Here is a 17289-nt window from a genome sequence, read left to right as displayed (position 1 = left end):
GTGTATAATATATTCTTCAGAAAACTCCAATCTTTATGTGGTCAAAAAATGTGTGCACTCTTAATCAGTGCTGTCCAATAGAAACGTGATCCATAGGTGTAATTATTCAACTCAATTCAAACTCCATTTCAAACTCTCTTTCAAGTGCTCAATAGTGATACATATCTACCATACTGGGCAATGCAGCTCTAACCACTAAATTATAGGAGATATGGAAACAGAGGAACATGCTATCACAAGGATGCAATAAGCAAAATTCAGACTGGAAACTTCAGGAAAAAAATTTCTTCAAGTAATAAATCTCAAGGGAGAGAGAGTACAAGAGTACACAGGAGGAAGCAAGAAAGACCTATGGATTATCAGAAATTTAAGAAACGTATCAACCAACAACAGTGTATAGACTGCATCTAGATCTTAATTTGAGCCAAGTGTAAAACACATTTATGAGATAAGGAAATCTGAACACTGGGAATTTGATGATATCAAGAAGTCATTCATTTCTTTCAGTGCAATAATGGCACTATGGTTACATTTTTAAAATATCTTTTAGAGCCACATACTGAAAATTTTTAAGTAGACTCTATGCCCAGAGTGGAACCCTACATACTGAAATAATTAATATGATGTCTGAGATTTGCTTCAAATTAGTCTATAGAGTAGTGGGTTGCAGATGAAACAAGATTTGCTGTAAGTTGACAATTATCTGAAGCCAGATGATGGATATACAGAAAAAATTATACTATTCTCTTTACTTTCGGATGCTTGAAAATTTCCACAATAAAAGAAGATTTTTGGGGGGAAAAGATTACAATGACACTGTCCATATTCTCAGAAGTACAATGCATCAGGCACTACTCTATGTCTTTCTAAACCCATCAAGTACCAGTGGCTGTTGCCACCACCACCATGCAAGGTGATAAATGAGGAAAAACTTACAAAACAAAGCCAAACAATAAAAATAATGTTTACTTTATTAAAACTTTGCAGAAGCTGAATGAAAGAGGGAAGGCTTTTTTCCACCTGAGGCTAAATCCCTTCCTCTTGGGTTCTGCTGCCTATTTTCCTGAATCCCTGCTTCACACTCATGCCCCCAACAATGCAGATGTCTTAGTGACAAGGCTGCCTGCACACTGAACACATCATACAATTCATCTTTTATTTCTACTCTTCCTACATCTCATCAGACAGCAAATGGTGGGGATTTATAAAAGAGCACACAGGCCTATGGGGGTTATGTGAGGCTAATCACAACAGATTTTAAGGTATATGAGCTTAGACACACACTTTGGAGCGCTGGCCTTCATATCCTATCTGTTAACTCTGAAGCGCATAATATATAAATTTAACAATGCAGATTAAACAGAAAAAGAACAAAGGTGTTAGCATCTTGCACCCCAGAACTTCCAACTACATGCAATCATTTCCAAGGTTGTTGTCCTTTCCTGCTTATCCAGAGTTGGATTCCACAAAGTTTGGTGCTGGAGATTCACCTTCTCCTAGCAAATGTCTATTTGACAAGTTTGCATTTTGGAGTGAAAATGTGTTTCATTCATGTTAAAGTGTGTGTAGTGATTTGGTAGGCAACAAATTTGGGGGCAAAGGCACAAACTAAAAAATAAAAATGATATTTATTTAGCTTTTCGGAAATATAAATAACACAATAAATGACAAAGAGCAAAACAAAACAAAACAAAAACCCTGACATGTTATGATTGATCATTCCCAGGCACAATAGCATTTATTAATGAATATAAAAAAATAAATTTTATTATTTTTATCTGCTTTCCTCCCAGCTTTAATTACACGGGTGTTTTTCAAAGTCTGAGTTCCTAAGAAAATTCCACAGCTATACCGGCTCCTACAATGTGACTGAGGGAGGTTAAGATAAATTTCTATCATTGGGGATTCTGAACAACTAGATCTTCAGGAACTTAAATAACACGTGTTTTTGTTAGGATCCTTCTAACACGGGAAGATGCAGCCATTATCCATTAAAACACGATCCAATATGGATACAGGTTTTCCAAGTTCTCCACATGACTACCAGACTAGGCCATGAGCTTTTCTGGCAGCCCAGTCTGTAGTCTCTCAAGCTGCACCAAAAGTGGGATTCATAAAACCATAGATAAAGCATTTCTGACCTTTCCTCCTAGAAGTGAGAGGGTTCTTTGGGTAAGGAGGGTAAAGAGGTTTTACATCAAAGCTTGCCTTCACACTCAGTACTGGGGGAAGGGCTAAGTCTACCCAATGCACATTTGTGTTGAGTGTATGCAGTGTACTTACCCATCACCACACAAGAAGTTAAAGAGTAAATTAACAAGTCACTCTGAACCAAGCCCCTTCAAAACAGAGGCAAATTCGGTGAACCAAGGTCACTTTCTGTGGTAATAACCCCAGTTCACCTAGGTCCTTTCCTGAAGAAACATATTAATCTCCTGATTCAAGAGGCATCTCTGGCCAGGACAGAGCACTCAAGGAAAACGTAACTTCTGGGTGGAACAATGCCACATGGAGTTTAGAGGCTGTGGTTTAGTCTATAGCACGAGAAGATGGTGGCATCACTAGTATTTAGAGCTGGAAAGAGCCTTGGCCGGACCACACTTCTGGAGCATCTTTACTAATGCAGCTTAATGGCTGTTGCCCAGATGTCGTTGCTGGGGAGCGGGGGAAGGACCCATCCTTGGGGAACGGAGTTGCCTTTGGGATGATCAGATGGCACCAGGTACTGATCCCAATCATGCCTTAATAAGAACATTGTAGAACAATTGTTTATTTGTTTTATTCCAAGCAAGATGTTCAGCAACTAAATACTCTATTTCAGGACTTAGCTTTCAAATGACTGATGTACCAGTCCACTCAAGAATTTGATTTCTAGGCATTATGCTAAGGACAGTATTTCTTAAATGTACACATAAAGGGGGAAAAAACTGCAAAAAACTTATGATCTTAGGAGTAACCCAATAATAAATATACAGTTGATCCTCATTATTTGCAGGTTCCATAATCGCAAATTTGCCTATTCACTAAAATTTATGTGTAACTTCATAATCGTTACTTGTGGTGCTTTCATGGTCACTTGCCAACATGCAGAGCCATGAAAAATCTAAGTCACTGACAGGTACATTCCCAGCTGAAGTCAAATAAGGTGACGCTGTCTTCACTGTCGTCAAATAAGGTGACACTGTTTTCAGCCTCATATTGTAAAGTGTCCTTTTTGCAGTGTATTTAGTACTGCATTTTTCACATATTTGTGCTTTTATTGGTTATTTTGCTATTTAAGATGGCCCCTAAGTATACTGTTGCAGTACTAGCTAGAATGAGAAGGCTGGAATATGCCTTACAGAGAGTACATGTATATTAGAAAAGCTATGTTGAGGCAGGAGTTATAATGCTGTTAACTATGAGTTCAGTGTTAATGAATCGACAATGTATATTAAACAAAGTGTTTTTTAAAAGAAATACACATAAAACAATGTTATGTATTGATTGGTTCATGAAAATGTTGTGGTCCGAGGCTCACAGGAACCAAACCCTGTATTTCCTTTAGGAACAGAATTTGACATTCCCTAATTCAACACTGCAACATGACTACCGTGAATAATGAGAATCAACTGTACTTATATTTAAAAGCTACAACTTGGGGGTGCCTAGGTGGCTCAGTCAGTTAAGCGTCTGACTCTTGATATCAGCTCAGGTCATGATCTCACAGTCTGTGGGATAGAGCTCCACGTCGGTCTCTGCACTGACAGTGCAGAGCCTGCTAGGGATTCTCTCTCCCCGTACACCTCTCCCCACCCCCTCAACCCCAGTCTGCCCCTCCCCTGCTCTCAATAAATAAATAAAAGCTAAAACTTAGGGGCGCCTGGGTGGCGCAGTCGGTTAAGCGTCCGACTTCAGCCAGGTCACGATCTCGCAGTCCATGAGTTCGAGCCCCGCATCGGGCTCTGGGCTGATGGCTCAGAGCCTGGAGCCTGTTTCTGATTCTGTGTCTCCCTCTCTCTCTGCCCCTCCCCCGTTCATGCTCTGTCTCTCTCTGTCCCAAAAATAAATAAACGTTGAAAAAAAAAAAAAAAAAAAAAAAAAAGCTAAAACTTATATATTAACCAGAAATATACTTTTCCCAGAACACAAACTTGGTATGCTAATAACCATCATTAGAGCTTTGGAAGGAACCTGATAGATCACTTAGTTCAGTGATTGTCAAACCAGGCTTTGAGGACCACTAGGCTCCAAGCAGATGTTCTGGGGAATCTAGAAACAACAAAGTGCTTCCAGTCAATAACAGATTTAAACTGTCTACACCTACGGAACCCATTCATTCAAACTGTTTTACAAATGGATTTCTCAAAAGACTGCCTTTGGGAAGAGGACTACTGCTAAAATTTGAAGGCCACATTCCAGTCTACCATTTTCATTTTATAGGTGAGGAAAGTGAGACCCAGAAGAGTTGAAAACTCTACCCAGCTCATTAATAACTGCAGGTTAAGATGAGACCCCCTGTTCCTAGCTCTCTTGGCTTCGACCTGTAAGAACTCACAAGTCAGTTTGGGACTTAATCAGTCTCCACAGGCAAGTAGATAGGGAGGGTTTCTCTCCCTTGGTCTATTTAGCAGCAGAAGAGAATTAGGAAAAGGAAGCTGATGCTTTAAGTCAATGTAACAACTACAGCATGAGATAATACAAACGGCAAGTCACAACCTGAGTTTCAGTTTCTTCACCTGTTAAAAGAGTCATTTATTTCTCAAGGACTGAGGACTAAACAAGATTTATGTGGCATCCTTAGAATTAAAAACTTTATATAAACCTCTACGGAACCTAAAAAAAGAAAAAGCAATACACCTCAACAAAATAAACACTGTAAGTGCTTCTTGCTACCTAAGGGGAAGGCGGCATGGAGGGTGCCCCTCTGACCTTATCTGGATGAGTGCTGGCAGGGAGTGCTCAGCTTGGAGGTAATACTGTCGGAAGGGCTGCAGGAGGTGTGCAAGTGGGAACTCATCTGAAAAAGAAAAGGCGCATTACCACATCATCATGTCTCATACCTAGAGGCAAGCTGACTGAACCTATGACTATGACAGTACAACAATGCGATCAAATGTTTTATCTTTATCCGTGATTTCCAGTACACAGTTCAGAATTTTAAGTCTCAAAGGTTTCATTTGCTGCCTACCACCTTAGTTTAGGTTGAGATCATCCATTAGGGAAAGAGCTGCCAATCTAGCATCTTCCTTTTCTTCACTGGTTACAAAAGAACTTACGTGGATCCCCAAATAACTTGGACTCAATTTCACGCTTCTGAAGTAAAATTTTCTCTTTTTCTTTCCTCTGTTTCTTTTCAAATTCTCTTTTCCTCTCTTCTTCTTGTTCTCCTTCCAACATAACTCTGAGGGCTCTCTCTTCAGCTTCGTATAATTCAGAGCGTTTTTTAATGAGTTTTCTTAGTCGCTGAAGATGATGCTCAAAAGTCTCATCTGCTGAGGCTGGAGGACAGACCCCTAGGAAGAGATCCAAACAGCATTTTAGATACAACTTTTTATCCCCAACATGTGTTCTACTGAGCAGACACAAAGTCCTACTTACATTATGAATGTGCTTAGTTTATAAATTCTAACCAATCTTCAAGGCTCAATTTGATCTTGAGTCTCCAATTAATCTGACCTCACCCTGACTTTCTCTAAGTCCTCTCTTTGGATCATACCACTTAACCTTTGATTTTATTTCTAATGGTTTTGATCCTTTGGTTGGACAGAGAGCTCACTAAAGAGAGAAACTCTTATACTTCTTCATTGTGATGTTCTCACAGCACAGGCTCCCAGACCAAGTAATAAACAATTTACCTTCTGACTGAATCTGAAGTTCTAGGAGAAGACACTTGGATAGTGAGGAAGAAATACATGTAACCAACCTACTAACCTCACAGTCTGCTGCTTAGTGTAGGATGACCAAATATTTCAGTTTGCCCAGTTTTAGTACTGAGAGCCCAGCGTCCTGGGAAACCTGGGATAGTTAGTCGCCCTGATTTAACTGTGAAGTCAGCTAAAAGGATGGCCAACACAGCTAGAGCCACAACTGTGAAAATTTGATTATAGACTAGTTATTAGGTGATACCAAAGAATTATTACTAATTTCGTTATGTGTGACAGGGGCATCATAGTTGATTATGGGTATTTTATTTAGGTGTTCTATTTTTGTGCATGTGTGAAATTTTTCATAAAATTCCATAAGGAAAAATATTTTTTATATTTATATTTATTTTTTAAGGAAAATACCTTAAAATTTAATGAATACTTGAGTAGACTGCAGTTGTGCACTCACTAGCCACATGGCTCTGTGACATAAAAGCTGCTGGAGCTGCTAGGTGATTCATCCTAGAGTGACATGGGTGCAGTCCATCCTGTTAGTCCTCGCAAATGTATTTATTATGGGAGCATTTTATTTTTTTAAATTTTTTTTTTCAACGTTTATTTATTTTTTGGGGACAGAGAGAGACAGAGCATGAACGGGGGAGGGGCAGAGAGAGAGGGAGACACAGAATCGGAAACAGGCTCCAGGCTCTGAGCCATCAGCCCAGAGCCCGACGCGGGGCTCGAACTCACAGACCACGAGATCGTGACCTGGCTGAAGTCGGACGCCTAACCGACTGCGCCACCCAGGCGCCCCATGGAGCATTTTAACAATACCAGATACCAGGAAGAAAAAAATTCAAATCCCGCTAACATAATAAACCATTTTTATTTCCCCCATTGATTCTGCAGTCATTTTTGTCCATACATTATCAACTTCACATAGTTCAACATAGTATGTGTAACTTCTACAGCTCCAGGTCAATTCTCTACATTCTTTTCCAATCTTTATAATTATTTGTTTAATGGCTCTATCCTGTTTCATCAATTCAATGTACCATAATTTACTTAACAAGCTCCCTACTTCTGGACACTTAGGCTGTTCCAAATGTCCTGTTAGCATATACTGTTACAATCAATACTCCTGGGCACGTTACTTTTTTCCTTCTATCGATTATTTCTATATGATAAATTCTCAAGAGAAGAAATGTTCATGAGTACTTTCAAGACTGCCTAAATGTGGTAATAAAGTGCTTCCTAAAAGAGTTGATCAAGGCCTTTGGAGGTCTGCTTCTTTTCTCCTTCAACCACTGCGACTAAGTGGTTATGGAATTAGCTCTCCTAGCCTCACCTCCATGGCTAACATTTCTCCAGATCATTTTCTCATGGCTGGCACTCATTCCCAACTAAGGAAACTCTACAACTCAAATCCATCTTTTACTAAGTTGCCAAATATTTTCCAAATACACACAAAATTCTTACGCACAGAGAAGTTCAAGCTGTCACTACGTTGTTTCATAATAATTTCATGATTTTGTTTAATTTCTTTACCTAAACCAGGAACTGGCAAATTTTTCTGTAAAGGGCCAGACAGTACTAAAATCTGCCAGTATGGTGAAATTATAGACGCTGCATCAGCCCCAAAGTGCCTCCAGATCCCATGAGGAGCAGTGGCCTGTTCCCATCTCAGGCTGCTAGGCCTGAACCACGAACCCACACATCCCTCACCCTTTCACTGATCACTTCTGATCACCATGACTTACTCCCTCAGAAACGGCAATCCTCACCCAGTCTTCCTCTTGGCCCCATGTACTGACACAGTCTAGTTAGTTCCTTCCACCTCCACCACTCACTCATCCAGTTCCTGCAGTTCCTACATACCAGTACCTTCTCCTTTTTTCCCCTTCAGCCACCCACACCTTAGGGCTTTGTCCAGTCTTTGAGCCTTGGAATGATCAAAAAACCCTGCTACCTCTGTCTTAAACACAATTCTTTTCTTCCCAAACTAGGACTTTCTACCTTCCCAGTAGTCTCTTCTCCTTCTCCCCAGAGACTCTTGTCAGCCTCACTAAAAGTTCCAAATGACCGCATCCAAATCTACTCGCTTTTCTACTGGTCTTCATCAAAACTTGTGGTCACCCATAAAGCAAAACCCTAACAACCCTGTGCTCTGTGCTCACCTGCCAGCTGCAGAATACTCCTGCAAGTACTGATATTGTGGCCTAGTGCCAGTATAGAACTACATCAGCTGGGCCCACAGCACCTGCCTACAACCAAACTCCCATGGGTTTCTAGTTGGCTCCCACTCATTCTTCACAGCAGTTATTTCAAACCTTCACTGCTCTCCTAAAGCCTTTCTCTTCTATTGCCTCTCAGCAAACCATCCAGCCTATCTTAGAGAACACAGGCTAGCAGGCAGGACATCTCTTAACTTTCGGCCCCTGATTTCACTCATCTGCATTACTACCCCTCCTTGTCTCCTTCATTTTCTTTCTTTCTTTCTTTTTTTTTTTTTTTTAACGTTTATTTATTATTGAGAGACAGAGAAACAGAGCATGAGCATGGGAGGGGCGGACAGATGGAGAGACACAGAATCTGAAGCAGGCTCCAGGCTCTAAGCTGTCAGCACAGAGCCCGATGCAGGGCTCGAACTCACAAACCACGAGACCATGACCTGAGCTGAAGTCGGACGCTTAACCGACTGAGCCACCCAGGCACCCCCTCCTTCATTTTCATTCCAGTGGAGACAGATCCTTCTACACTTAAGTTAATACCTCCAGCTGGGACTGGAGTCTTCCTACCTTCTACAGGACTTTGAGCCATCAACTATCCTTCCTGTGTCTCTCTGACCCTCTCCCTCTACTCATTCCGCAATTATACATGTTCAAATTTTCCCCACAACCCTAAGGGTACCACCCCGCCCCTCCACACTACCACTCCCCATATATTGATCTTGCTCACTCCTTTCTTCATTTTTTTTTTGAAAGTGCAAATGAGCAAGGGCGGAGCGAGAGAGAGAAAGAATCCCATGAGGGCAGAGAGAGAAAGAGAGAGAGAGAGAGAGAGAGAAAGAAGCAGGGCTCACCCATGGTGGGGCTTGGGCTCACTAACCATGAGATCATGACCTAAAGCTCAAGTCAGATGCTTAACTGACTGAGCCAACCAGGCAACTGCTCACTCCTTTCTTCAGAGGCAAACCTTTTTTTCTTTTTTTAAACTTTATTTTAATGTTTATTTACTTTTGAGAGAGACAGAGACAGAATGCGAGTGGGTTAGGGGCAGAGAGAGAGGGAGACACAGATCTGAAGCAGGATCCAGGCTCCAAGCTGTCAGCACAGAGCCTGACGCGGGGCTTGAACTCACAAGCTGTGAGATCACGATCTGAGCTGAAGTGGGATGCTCAACCAACTGTGCCCCACTCCCATTTTTTTTTTTTAAAGAGAATGCAAGCAGGGTAGAGGGACGGGGTGGGGGGGAGAGAGAGGGAGAGAGAGAGGAGAGAGAGGGAGAGAGAATGAATATCTTAAGCAGGCTCCACATCAACGCAGAGCCTGACTCAGAGCTTGATCCAATAACCCTGGAATCATGACCTGAGCCAAAATCAAGAGTAGGATGCTCAACCAACTGAACCAGGTGAGCACCACAGGCAAACTTTTAATAAGTTGAATTCACTGTTTGCTTTTCTTAATCTCTTATTCCCTCTTTAATGTAGTCTAGTCTGGCTTCAACCCATACAATTTCACTGAAAAAATGCACCTAGCATAAGTCACTGATCATCTATTGAGTACTAATTCCCATGGATGTTTCTTTTCTTTTCTTTTTTTTTTTTTTTCCTTAACGTTTTTATTTATTTTTGAAGGAGAGAGACAGAGAAACAGAGCATGAGCAGGGGAGGAGCAGAGAGAGAGGGAGACACAGAATTGGAAGCAGGCTCCAGGCTCTAAGCTGTCAGCACGGAGCCCGATGCAGGGCTCAAACTCACAAACTGTGAGATCACGACCTGACCCGAAGTGGGACGCTTAACCTAGTGAGCCACTCAGGCACCCCTCCCATGGATGTCTCTTAATCTTTAGAAACGTCCTTCTTACAGATGAGGAAATCAAGGCAAAGAGAAGTTTAAGTAACCTGCCTGAGATTACACAATCTTTCTGAGCATTTGCCACTTTCCAGAAAGAGGCAGAGGACCTACCTTTTTCTCCTATCTCTCTGACCTCTCTTGTGGCCACCTGTTTATCCATCTTGATTTTTACATTCCCTAGAATTTTGTCTTTTTGGCCTCATCTCAGGCCACACAACTCTTTTTAGGTTATTCCTACTTGTGGCTACATGCTGATGAACAGGCACCTCAAACTCAACAGGTCCCAAACTGAACTTGTCAACACCAAGTATATTCCTCCTACTACTGCTGAGTTCCCCAAGTTATTTATTTATACACGTGTATTCTCCCTCGCTCCTTTATTCATTTCTTTTTTTTTTTTTTTTTTTTTTTTAAATTTTTTTTTTTTCAACGTTTATTCATTTTTGGGACAGAGACAGACAGAGCATGAACGGGGGAGGGGCAGAGAGAGAGGGAGACACAGAATCGGAAACAGGCTCCAGGCTCTGAGCCGTCAGCCCAGAGCCTGACGCGGGGCTCGAACTCCTGGACCGGGAGATCGTGACCTGGCTGAAGTCAGACGCTTAACCGACTGCGCCACCCAGGCGCCCCTCCTTTATTCATTTCTTAATGACCCATAGTTCACACTCCCATATTATCTGTGCCCAGACTATAACAGCCTTCTTAGTCTCTCTCCTTTCCTCCCTCCTTCCTAGATACTGCAAACCTTTCTCTGCTCTGCCCACCAATCATTGTTGTCATTTCACTTTCTGCTCAAAACCTTTCATGGTTCCTCTCACCTTTAAGCATAGGTGAGAAGTCTAGTCTGGCCCATAAGACACTTTGCAATGTGGCCCTGCTTACTTACATATCCAACCTCATTCTCTCAGTACTTAGTTGGAGGTATATGCACCTTGAGAGAGAAGTATTAAGTATATAAAGCAACTAGCTGCTTGTTACCAAATCATTTTACGCCCAAGCCCATTAACTCCACAGAGGCTGCTTATTTTTATAGATTACAATACCTCCAAAATTTCCTCCTTCTTTTGGATGAAAGTGAGGAAGACTAAGAGTGAGAAATTATGCTAGTAAATTCACTTGGCGAAAGTTTACTGACCACTCACCTCACAGAGGACATAGGGTAGGGGAATATTAAATAATAGCCCTCAGGTTTTCATTCTCATAAAAAAGAGGTAAGGCTAGACACAGTAGATGCAAACTCCCCTTTGACTCATGAATGTGCTATGGGAGTCATCTGAGGCCTGAATCTGAACCAACCGCTCTAAAGGCTGGCATGCAGAAACTTATCACTTAGCTAGTAAATGAGCTTGGCTGAATACATAATGATCACAACCCAATGAAACTTAATTACGAAGGGTCTGACTCACAGTTTTCATTTATATTTTAAGCCACACAGGGGAAATAATTTGCTACCATGGTACTTGCTAATTTGTGTACTCTCAAATATCCTTGGTGAATATTAACGGCCTATAGCCTACTAAATAAGGCAGTATGTGGTCCAAACCAGGTACAAGTGAGAAGGAGCAGGTCACCTCAGCCCATTTCTGGTAAGGATGGAGGATGCTGCATCTGTATTTAGTTTTGAAGAACAGTGAGAACTTAAAATGGCAAAGATGGGACTAAAGGCCCTCCACACAAATAGACTGGCAAAAGCAAAGATCAAGATAGGCAAATGTTCAAATCACAACTAGGGAACTTCTAGAAAACCAGTGCTCCCTCTAGAGGCAAGAGGAAACCAATGAGATTTTCCGATCCAAAAGTGACAGCCATGTAAGCTGAAAACATTCATGTACACTCTGCAAGGTGCTCCCTGCCCTATCCAACCATTCATAACTTTAAAAATATCAATGTTTCAGGTTTGAAATATATCCAAAGGAGCATGCCAAGTTTTCAACACCTTCTAAAGCAAAGTAAAGTAAACAGTAAATATAGGACAGCTTCTGCCTTGGCACATGGGCAAAGGTGACTAGCCATGCCAACCTCACTCAGAAAAGTGGCCAGGAACACCTGGGGGCGGGGGAGGAGGGGATGATGAATCAAGGGAAAGGCAGTGCAGTGGGTTCCCTCACCTGCCTCTCTTTTCAACCCTGTCAATCAAGATATGAACAATTTCTGAGGCTTCCTGCTTCAAAGGTTCTGAAGTACTACTGACAAACTTTGTTACCTTACTGGGTGAAAATAATTAATTATCAAACATTTTCCTTCAAAAATTTGGGGGAGGGAGGGCGCTAGGATAAAGAAAGGGAAGGAGTGGGGCATGAGATGAATAAATCCAAGTAGAAATGCAAAGCCATGGTTACCCTTCCTTGCTGCTGCCTCTTTCCTGAGTTTCCTCAATTTCTCCAAGGCCCGAAGAATGTCCACCATTCTTTTGGTGTCTGCTTGTTTTTTCCTCACTTCAGATAAGACACCATCAGCAGCAGCTTTAAGTTCCTGCTCCTGGAAAAGAAAGAGAGTCTATGAAACCTAGTATTAGGAACAACCTCAAAGCAGAGAACAGCTGCCCAGCAGTGAGATTTCAGAGGATTAGGCAGTCTCAGGGATAAGAATTTCTACAGGATCTACATCCCAATTTCCTGGGCTATACACAACTGCTCTCCACACTGGTCCAGCCAAGGGGTTAATCTTCTCTGCAGCTTCCATGTGGGAGCTCATCTTTGTTTTTTCCTCAGAATTTCTCCAAGTGCAGTCCAAGGAACATCTGCATCCAACTTGCTTTAAGTTGGGGCTCTCTTGTTAAAAGTGCAGATTCCTGGACCCAAAGACTTAGATTAGAATGGAAGATAAGGAATGGGGTTGGAAAGGCCCAGGACTCTACAATTCTGTCAGTGACCCACAACACACATAGCTTGCACTCCAGTGTTCTAAAGTGCCAAGGATCTTGTGACACAACAGCCTTTCCAACACGGAAGACCCTATCCTACTCGTTTTTGTTTTTTGTTTTTTTTTTTTAAATATACACCATTACCATCTTTATTTATTTTAATTTTTTTATTTTTTTTTTATTTACATCCAAATTAGTTAGCATATAGTGCAACAATGATTTCAGGAGTAGATTCCTTAGTACCCCTTACGCATTTCGCCCATCCCCCCTCCCTCAACCCCTCCAGCAACCCTCAGTTTGTTCTCCATATTTATGAGTCTCTTCTGTTTTGTCCCCGTCCCTGTTTTTATATTATTTTTGTTTCCCTTCCCTTATGTTCATCTGTTTTGTCTCTTAAAGTCCTCATATGAGTGAAGTCATATGATTTTTGTCTTTCTCTAATTTCACGTAGCATAATACCCTCCAGTTCCATCTACGTAGTTGCAAACGGCAAGATTTCATAAGACCCTATCCTACTCTTAAGTTGGTTCACAAGTAGACGAAATAACTCTGGTTCTTTAAACCACCACTCACAGGACCCTGTCTCCAACCCCCTCATTGTGGGTGGTAAGAAAGATCCTTTTGCCTAAAGCTCTCAACCCGTGTATCAAATAAGTGCCTGTAAGTCCACCAATACCACCACATCATACAGACATCATACAGTTTCCTTCTTCTGCTTGTACTACTCTCTCTGCCTGGAACTGCACCTGTTGCTTTCACTTGGCTTTGACATTTCCTTCAAGACTCAGGTCAAAGGTCCCCTATCTCATACACAAAGCCTTCCCTTACCCTGTTTCCCAACAGATTGGATATTCCTTCTCTGGGTTCCAATAGCACTTACAGTTGAAACCCTAACACATACCATGCTGTATAGACATGGTCCCCACGAGGCTCTAAGCCCCTCAAGGACAAGCACTATATCCTAATCGTCCCTATCACCAGCACCCAGCAGTGGGTCTGGCACATAATGGGTTCTTATTAAATGTCTGTGAAACTGATACAAACTCCTTAGATTACAGTGTTGCCTCCCAAGTATTCTCCTTAAAAGTACTGATACTCCTGGAGGTGTGAAGACAAACTTTGCCATCACTACATTTCTGGAAGGAGTTATATCAGAATCTAAGCAGTAACAGACACAAGGAGTATGAGGAGGAAATACTAACTAGTTGTAGAGTGAAGGGACAGGGGAAGCACCTACAGGCACTCAGAAGTAATGAGAATGCCTTAAACAACTATCTGACCAATTTCCAGTTTCACTCTGGCCCCTACTTAAGAGCTTAAGATCAAGAGGCTTTGGAATCAGCCAACCTGGGCTCAAATCAGGAGCAAAACAGCTAGGAACCAGTTGTGTGATTGTTGGCAAGTTAACTTCCCTAGGCCTCAATTTCCTAATCTGTAAAATGGCTTACCTTTCAGGGTTGTTACAAGGATTAAAGATCTGGTATATGCAAGGAATTTAGAGTAGCACCTAGTATTTGGCAAGTGCTCAAAAACACCATTGTTTAACGGGGGGGGGGGGGGGGGGGGGGGAAGGGAGGGGGTTGGAAATACCTGGTTTAAAACTCCTAAACAAAGGGATCCTGCAGAAGTCATTACTATAGCCCCATCAGTCAATTAGAGTATATGTTCCTTGCGTCAAGGCCCCACGTGTTCTATATTTTGTATTCTTAAAATCACCCAGACCAGTACAAGAAGCAAGGACACAGATTCTTGTTTGCCTTGAATGTTAGTAAGCGGACAGAACGTTGTAATAGGAGGCAGGGCGTCCGTCATCCCTGCAACGCCACTGTGTAATCCTATACTTTGTGTTTACAGAACTCGCGGTGCACCTAGACCATTTGTGTTTTGTATTATACAACATTAACAGGCAATCAGTATAGGGATACGATGTCGGAAATGCTGGCTATCTTTTAATTTACGGCTGAGGGAAAAGGCTTAGCTGTAGGAAACGACAGCGCAAAACCTCACGGCCTTTCAGGTTCCAGACTTGAACTCCCCCCAGCCTCCGCACATCTGCCGCTCTTACCCGCTTCTTCTCCTCCACCTCCTGCACGCACTTGACCCTCCAGAGGTCAATCTCCTGCTCTCGCTCCGCTGCTCGCGCGGCCTCCGCCTCACGCTCGGCCTCGCGTTCCCGAGCCCTCTCGCGAAGCCGAAGCCGGCGGCGCCGGACCCTCTCCAGCCTCCGCCGCGCCTCACCCACATAGGCGGCCTGGGTCAGCAGCTGTAGTCTCTCGGCCAGTTCGGCGCGCAACGGCGCAGCCTGGGCATGCAACAGTACCCAGGCCGCGCCGTCAGCCTCGGCCTCGCGCAGGGCCTGGCCCAGGTCGCGCAGCCGTCGCACCAGGCGCAGAGCCCCGCGCAACCGCGCGCGCACTTCGCCCAGGCTGGGCCCGGCGGGCGCCCGTGGAGGGAGTGGGCAGCCCGCCCGCCGCGGGGTTCCGAACACCGCCTCTAGCCACTGCCGGTCGCGCAGGCGCTGCAAGGCCGCGTCCCCGAGTACGTCGGACGGCGGCGGCGCCTCAGGCCAACGGGGGCTCCACGGCGGCCCCGGGCCTGGCGGCGGCGGCCGTGGCCGCTCACCAGCGTCAGTCCCCGGGAAGGGCCGGCACTGGGGCGGCGGCGGAGGCAGCGGCGGTGGCGGCACCGGGTAGTAGACGCCGCCGCCGCCACCGCCGCGAGAGGCTTCCCCGGGGGCCCGGGGCTGCAGAGCCAGCGGGGGCTGGAGGAAGGGGGCGGAGGCCCCCGGAAAGGGGCCGGGCCGCTGGGGAAGAGGCGGCGGGAAAGCCGGGGAGGGCAGCGGCGGTGGCGGACAGCCGAAGGGAGCGGGAGGCGGCGGCTGCGGGGGCGGCGGGCCTGGGCGACCTGGGGCGAAAAAGGGCGGCAGAGCCATGTCCACGACGAAGGGAGTCAGAGAAGTGACAGGAATTTGAGTGGTTCCTGTAGAGGGCGTAGGGGGAAGTGACGTACTACGCGCGCGACGCCTATAGAACGCTTCCGTCCCAGAGAGCCTCGCCAGTAGGTTGGCATTCCTTCAGTTCGTCAATTCCTAAATATGAGTAAGCGTTCGTCTTGCGGAGCTAGCTGTTTTGCGAACAATTTAACAGCTACAGGTCTTCTCCTCATAGAACTACCTGCCTAGTAACGAAAACACGTTAATCAAGTAATCGTGCAAACAAATGCAAAGGTGCAGCAGTAAACGGAAGTACAACCAAAGAGGAAAACACTGGGTAAGAAGAACTTAAAAGAGGTTTTGACTTAGTCAAAGAAGTTAGGGAGGTTGTCCTAGGATTTGAGCCTTTATCGTGACTTGGGAAATAAAGGCAGAAGGAAATGGTAGATAAAATTAAATTTCCTTTATAACCTGCATCCCATTGACAAATACTTGAGGCAGGCAGAGTGTAACATTTCTCCAGGAACTCCCAACTGTCTGATTAATGTTTTTTGTTAGAGAGGAAAACAACCTTAGCTTGACAATAGTTAAGCCTCCAGAATCCTGTGAGCCTTTAGCATATGACTTTGGAAACTTCCCATTGACTTTACCTCCACCAACTCCCAAGTATATAACCACTCTTGCCTCACGGTCCAGGCAGCTCTTTCTGCGCATGGGTCCTGTCCCCGTGCTTTAAAAAAAAATCACCTTTTTGTATCAAAGACATCTCAAGAATTCTTTCTTGGCTCTGGGCTTCAGACCCCACCATCACTCCAAAACCCCATCAGGAACAGCATTTGCAAAAACTCCCCAGAAGGTCAAGCCAGGGAGCTGAAAGAATGCCAGTTATGGATGTGATGTGATGTTGGCGTTCCAGAGCGAACAATCTTGAGTTCGATCTTGAATTCTTGAGATGTTTTCAGTGCAAAAAAGGTGGTTTCATTAAAGTATGGGACAGGACCGTGGGCTGAAAGATCTATACTGGAATTGTGAAGAGCAATTGGTTATATACTTTTAAGTTGGAGGGTGAGGTAGAGACAGTCCTTCAGGAGTGACAGCAGTGAGCCCAATGCCTGAGCTGACGTCGGAGGCTCAACCAACTGAACCAGCCAGGTGCCCCTCCAAAACGATTTCATATGTTAACGAGGACTTGCAGTGTCCTGCAGGTCTGGTTATTGTTAAGCTAAGGTTGCTTTTTGCCTCTAGTAAAGTATTAAGACAGTTGAGAGTTCCTGGAGGAATGTCATAATCTGCGTGTCTCAACTATGTCAAGGGCTGCAAGTTGTAAGGAAATTTAATTTTATCTACGTTTCCTTTTTCCTTTGTTCTCCTTCTCAGATGGAACACAGAAAGCCTGAAGGGAGCTGGCAGTCCTGGGAGGAGGACAGATTTTAGCATTCTAGGATCTCATATCTTAAGAACAATGGAAAACCACTGGAAGGGAAGGAAAGACCATGCCACATGATTAATGATGAGGGAACATAACACAGCTGAGGGCAAAATACAAACTAGCACCACCACCACCTACTTGCCC

At 43.9% G+C, this 17289-nt stretch overlaps 1 protein-coding gene across 1 annotated transcript; it reads right to left on the bottom strand.

The window, feature by feature from the left end:
- Nucleotides 1–953: 953 nt before the first annotated feature.
- On the bottom strand, nucleotides 954–15781 carry PDCD7 (programmed cell death 7). The gene is made up of 5 exons (XM_045449429.1): nucleotides 14850–15781; nucleotides 12261–12399; nucleotides 5259–5495; nucleotides 4912–4999; nucleotides 954–2741 (listed from the first exon to the last, which is right to left on the bottom strand). The coding sequence occupies exons 1-5, from the start codon at nucleotides 15714–15716 to the stop codon at nucleotides 2618–2620; spliced, it is 1455 nt and encodes a 484-aa protein (XP_045305385.1). The 5' UTR covers nucleotides 15717–15781; the 3' UTR covers nucleotides 954–2617.
- Between the last annotated feature and the right edge of the window lie 1508 nt (nucleotides 15782–17289).

The sequence above is a fragment of the Leopardus geoffroyi genome, chromosome B3 (genome assembly GCF_018350155.1).
Source record: "Leopardus geoffroyi isolate Oge1 chromosome B3, O.geoffroyi_Oge1_pat1.0, whole genome shotgun sequence".
In the NCBI taxonomy this organism is placed as follows: domain Eukaryota; kingdom Metazoa; phylum Chordata; class Mammalia; order Carnivora; family Felidae; genus Leopardus; species Leopardus geoffroyi.
The sequence above is the reverse complement of the archived record's forward strand: the minus strand, read 5'-3'. Positions and strand labels throughout refer to the sequence as shown.

Bases quoted from the DNA above. Each gene is read 5' to 3' on its own strand.
- PDCD7 (XM_045449429.1), bottom strand. From the start codon at position 15,716: ATGGCTCTGCCGCCCTTTTTCGCCCCAGGTCGCCCAGGCCCGCCGCCC. The intron at 5,496-12,260 runs GTAACCATGGCT...ATCTCTTCCTAG, and splicing joins AGAGGCAGCAGCAAGGAAGG to GGGTCTGTCCTCCAGCCTCA. The intron at 2,742-4,911 runs GTCAGAGGGGCA...GTTCTTATTAAG, and splicing joins CCAGCACTCATCCAGATAAG to GCATGATTGGGATCAGTACC.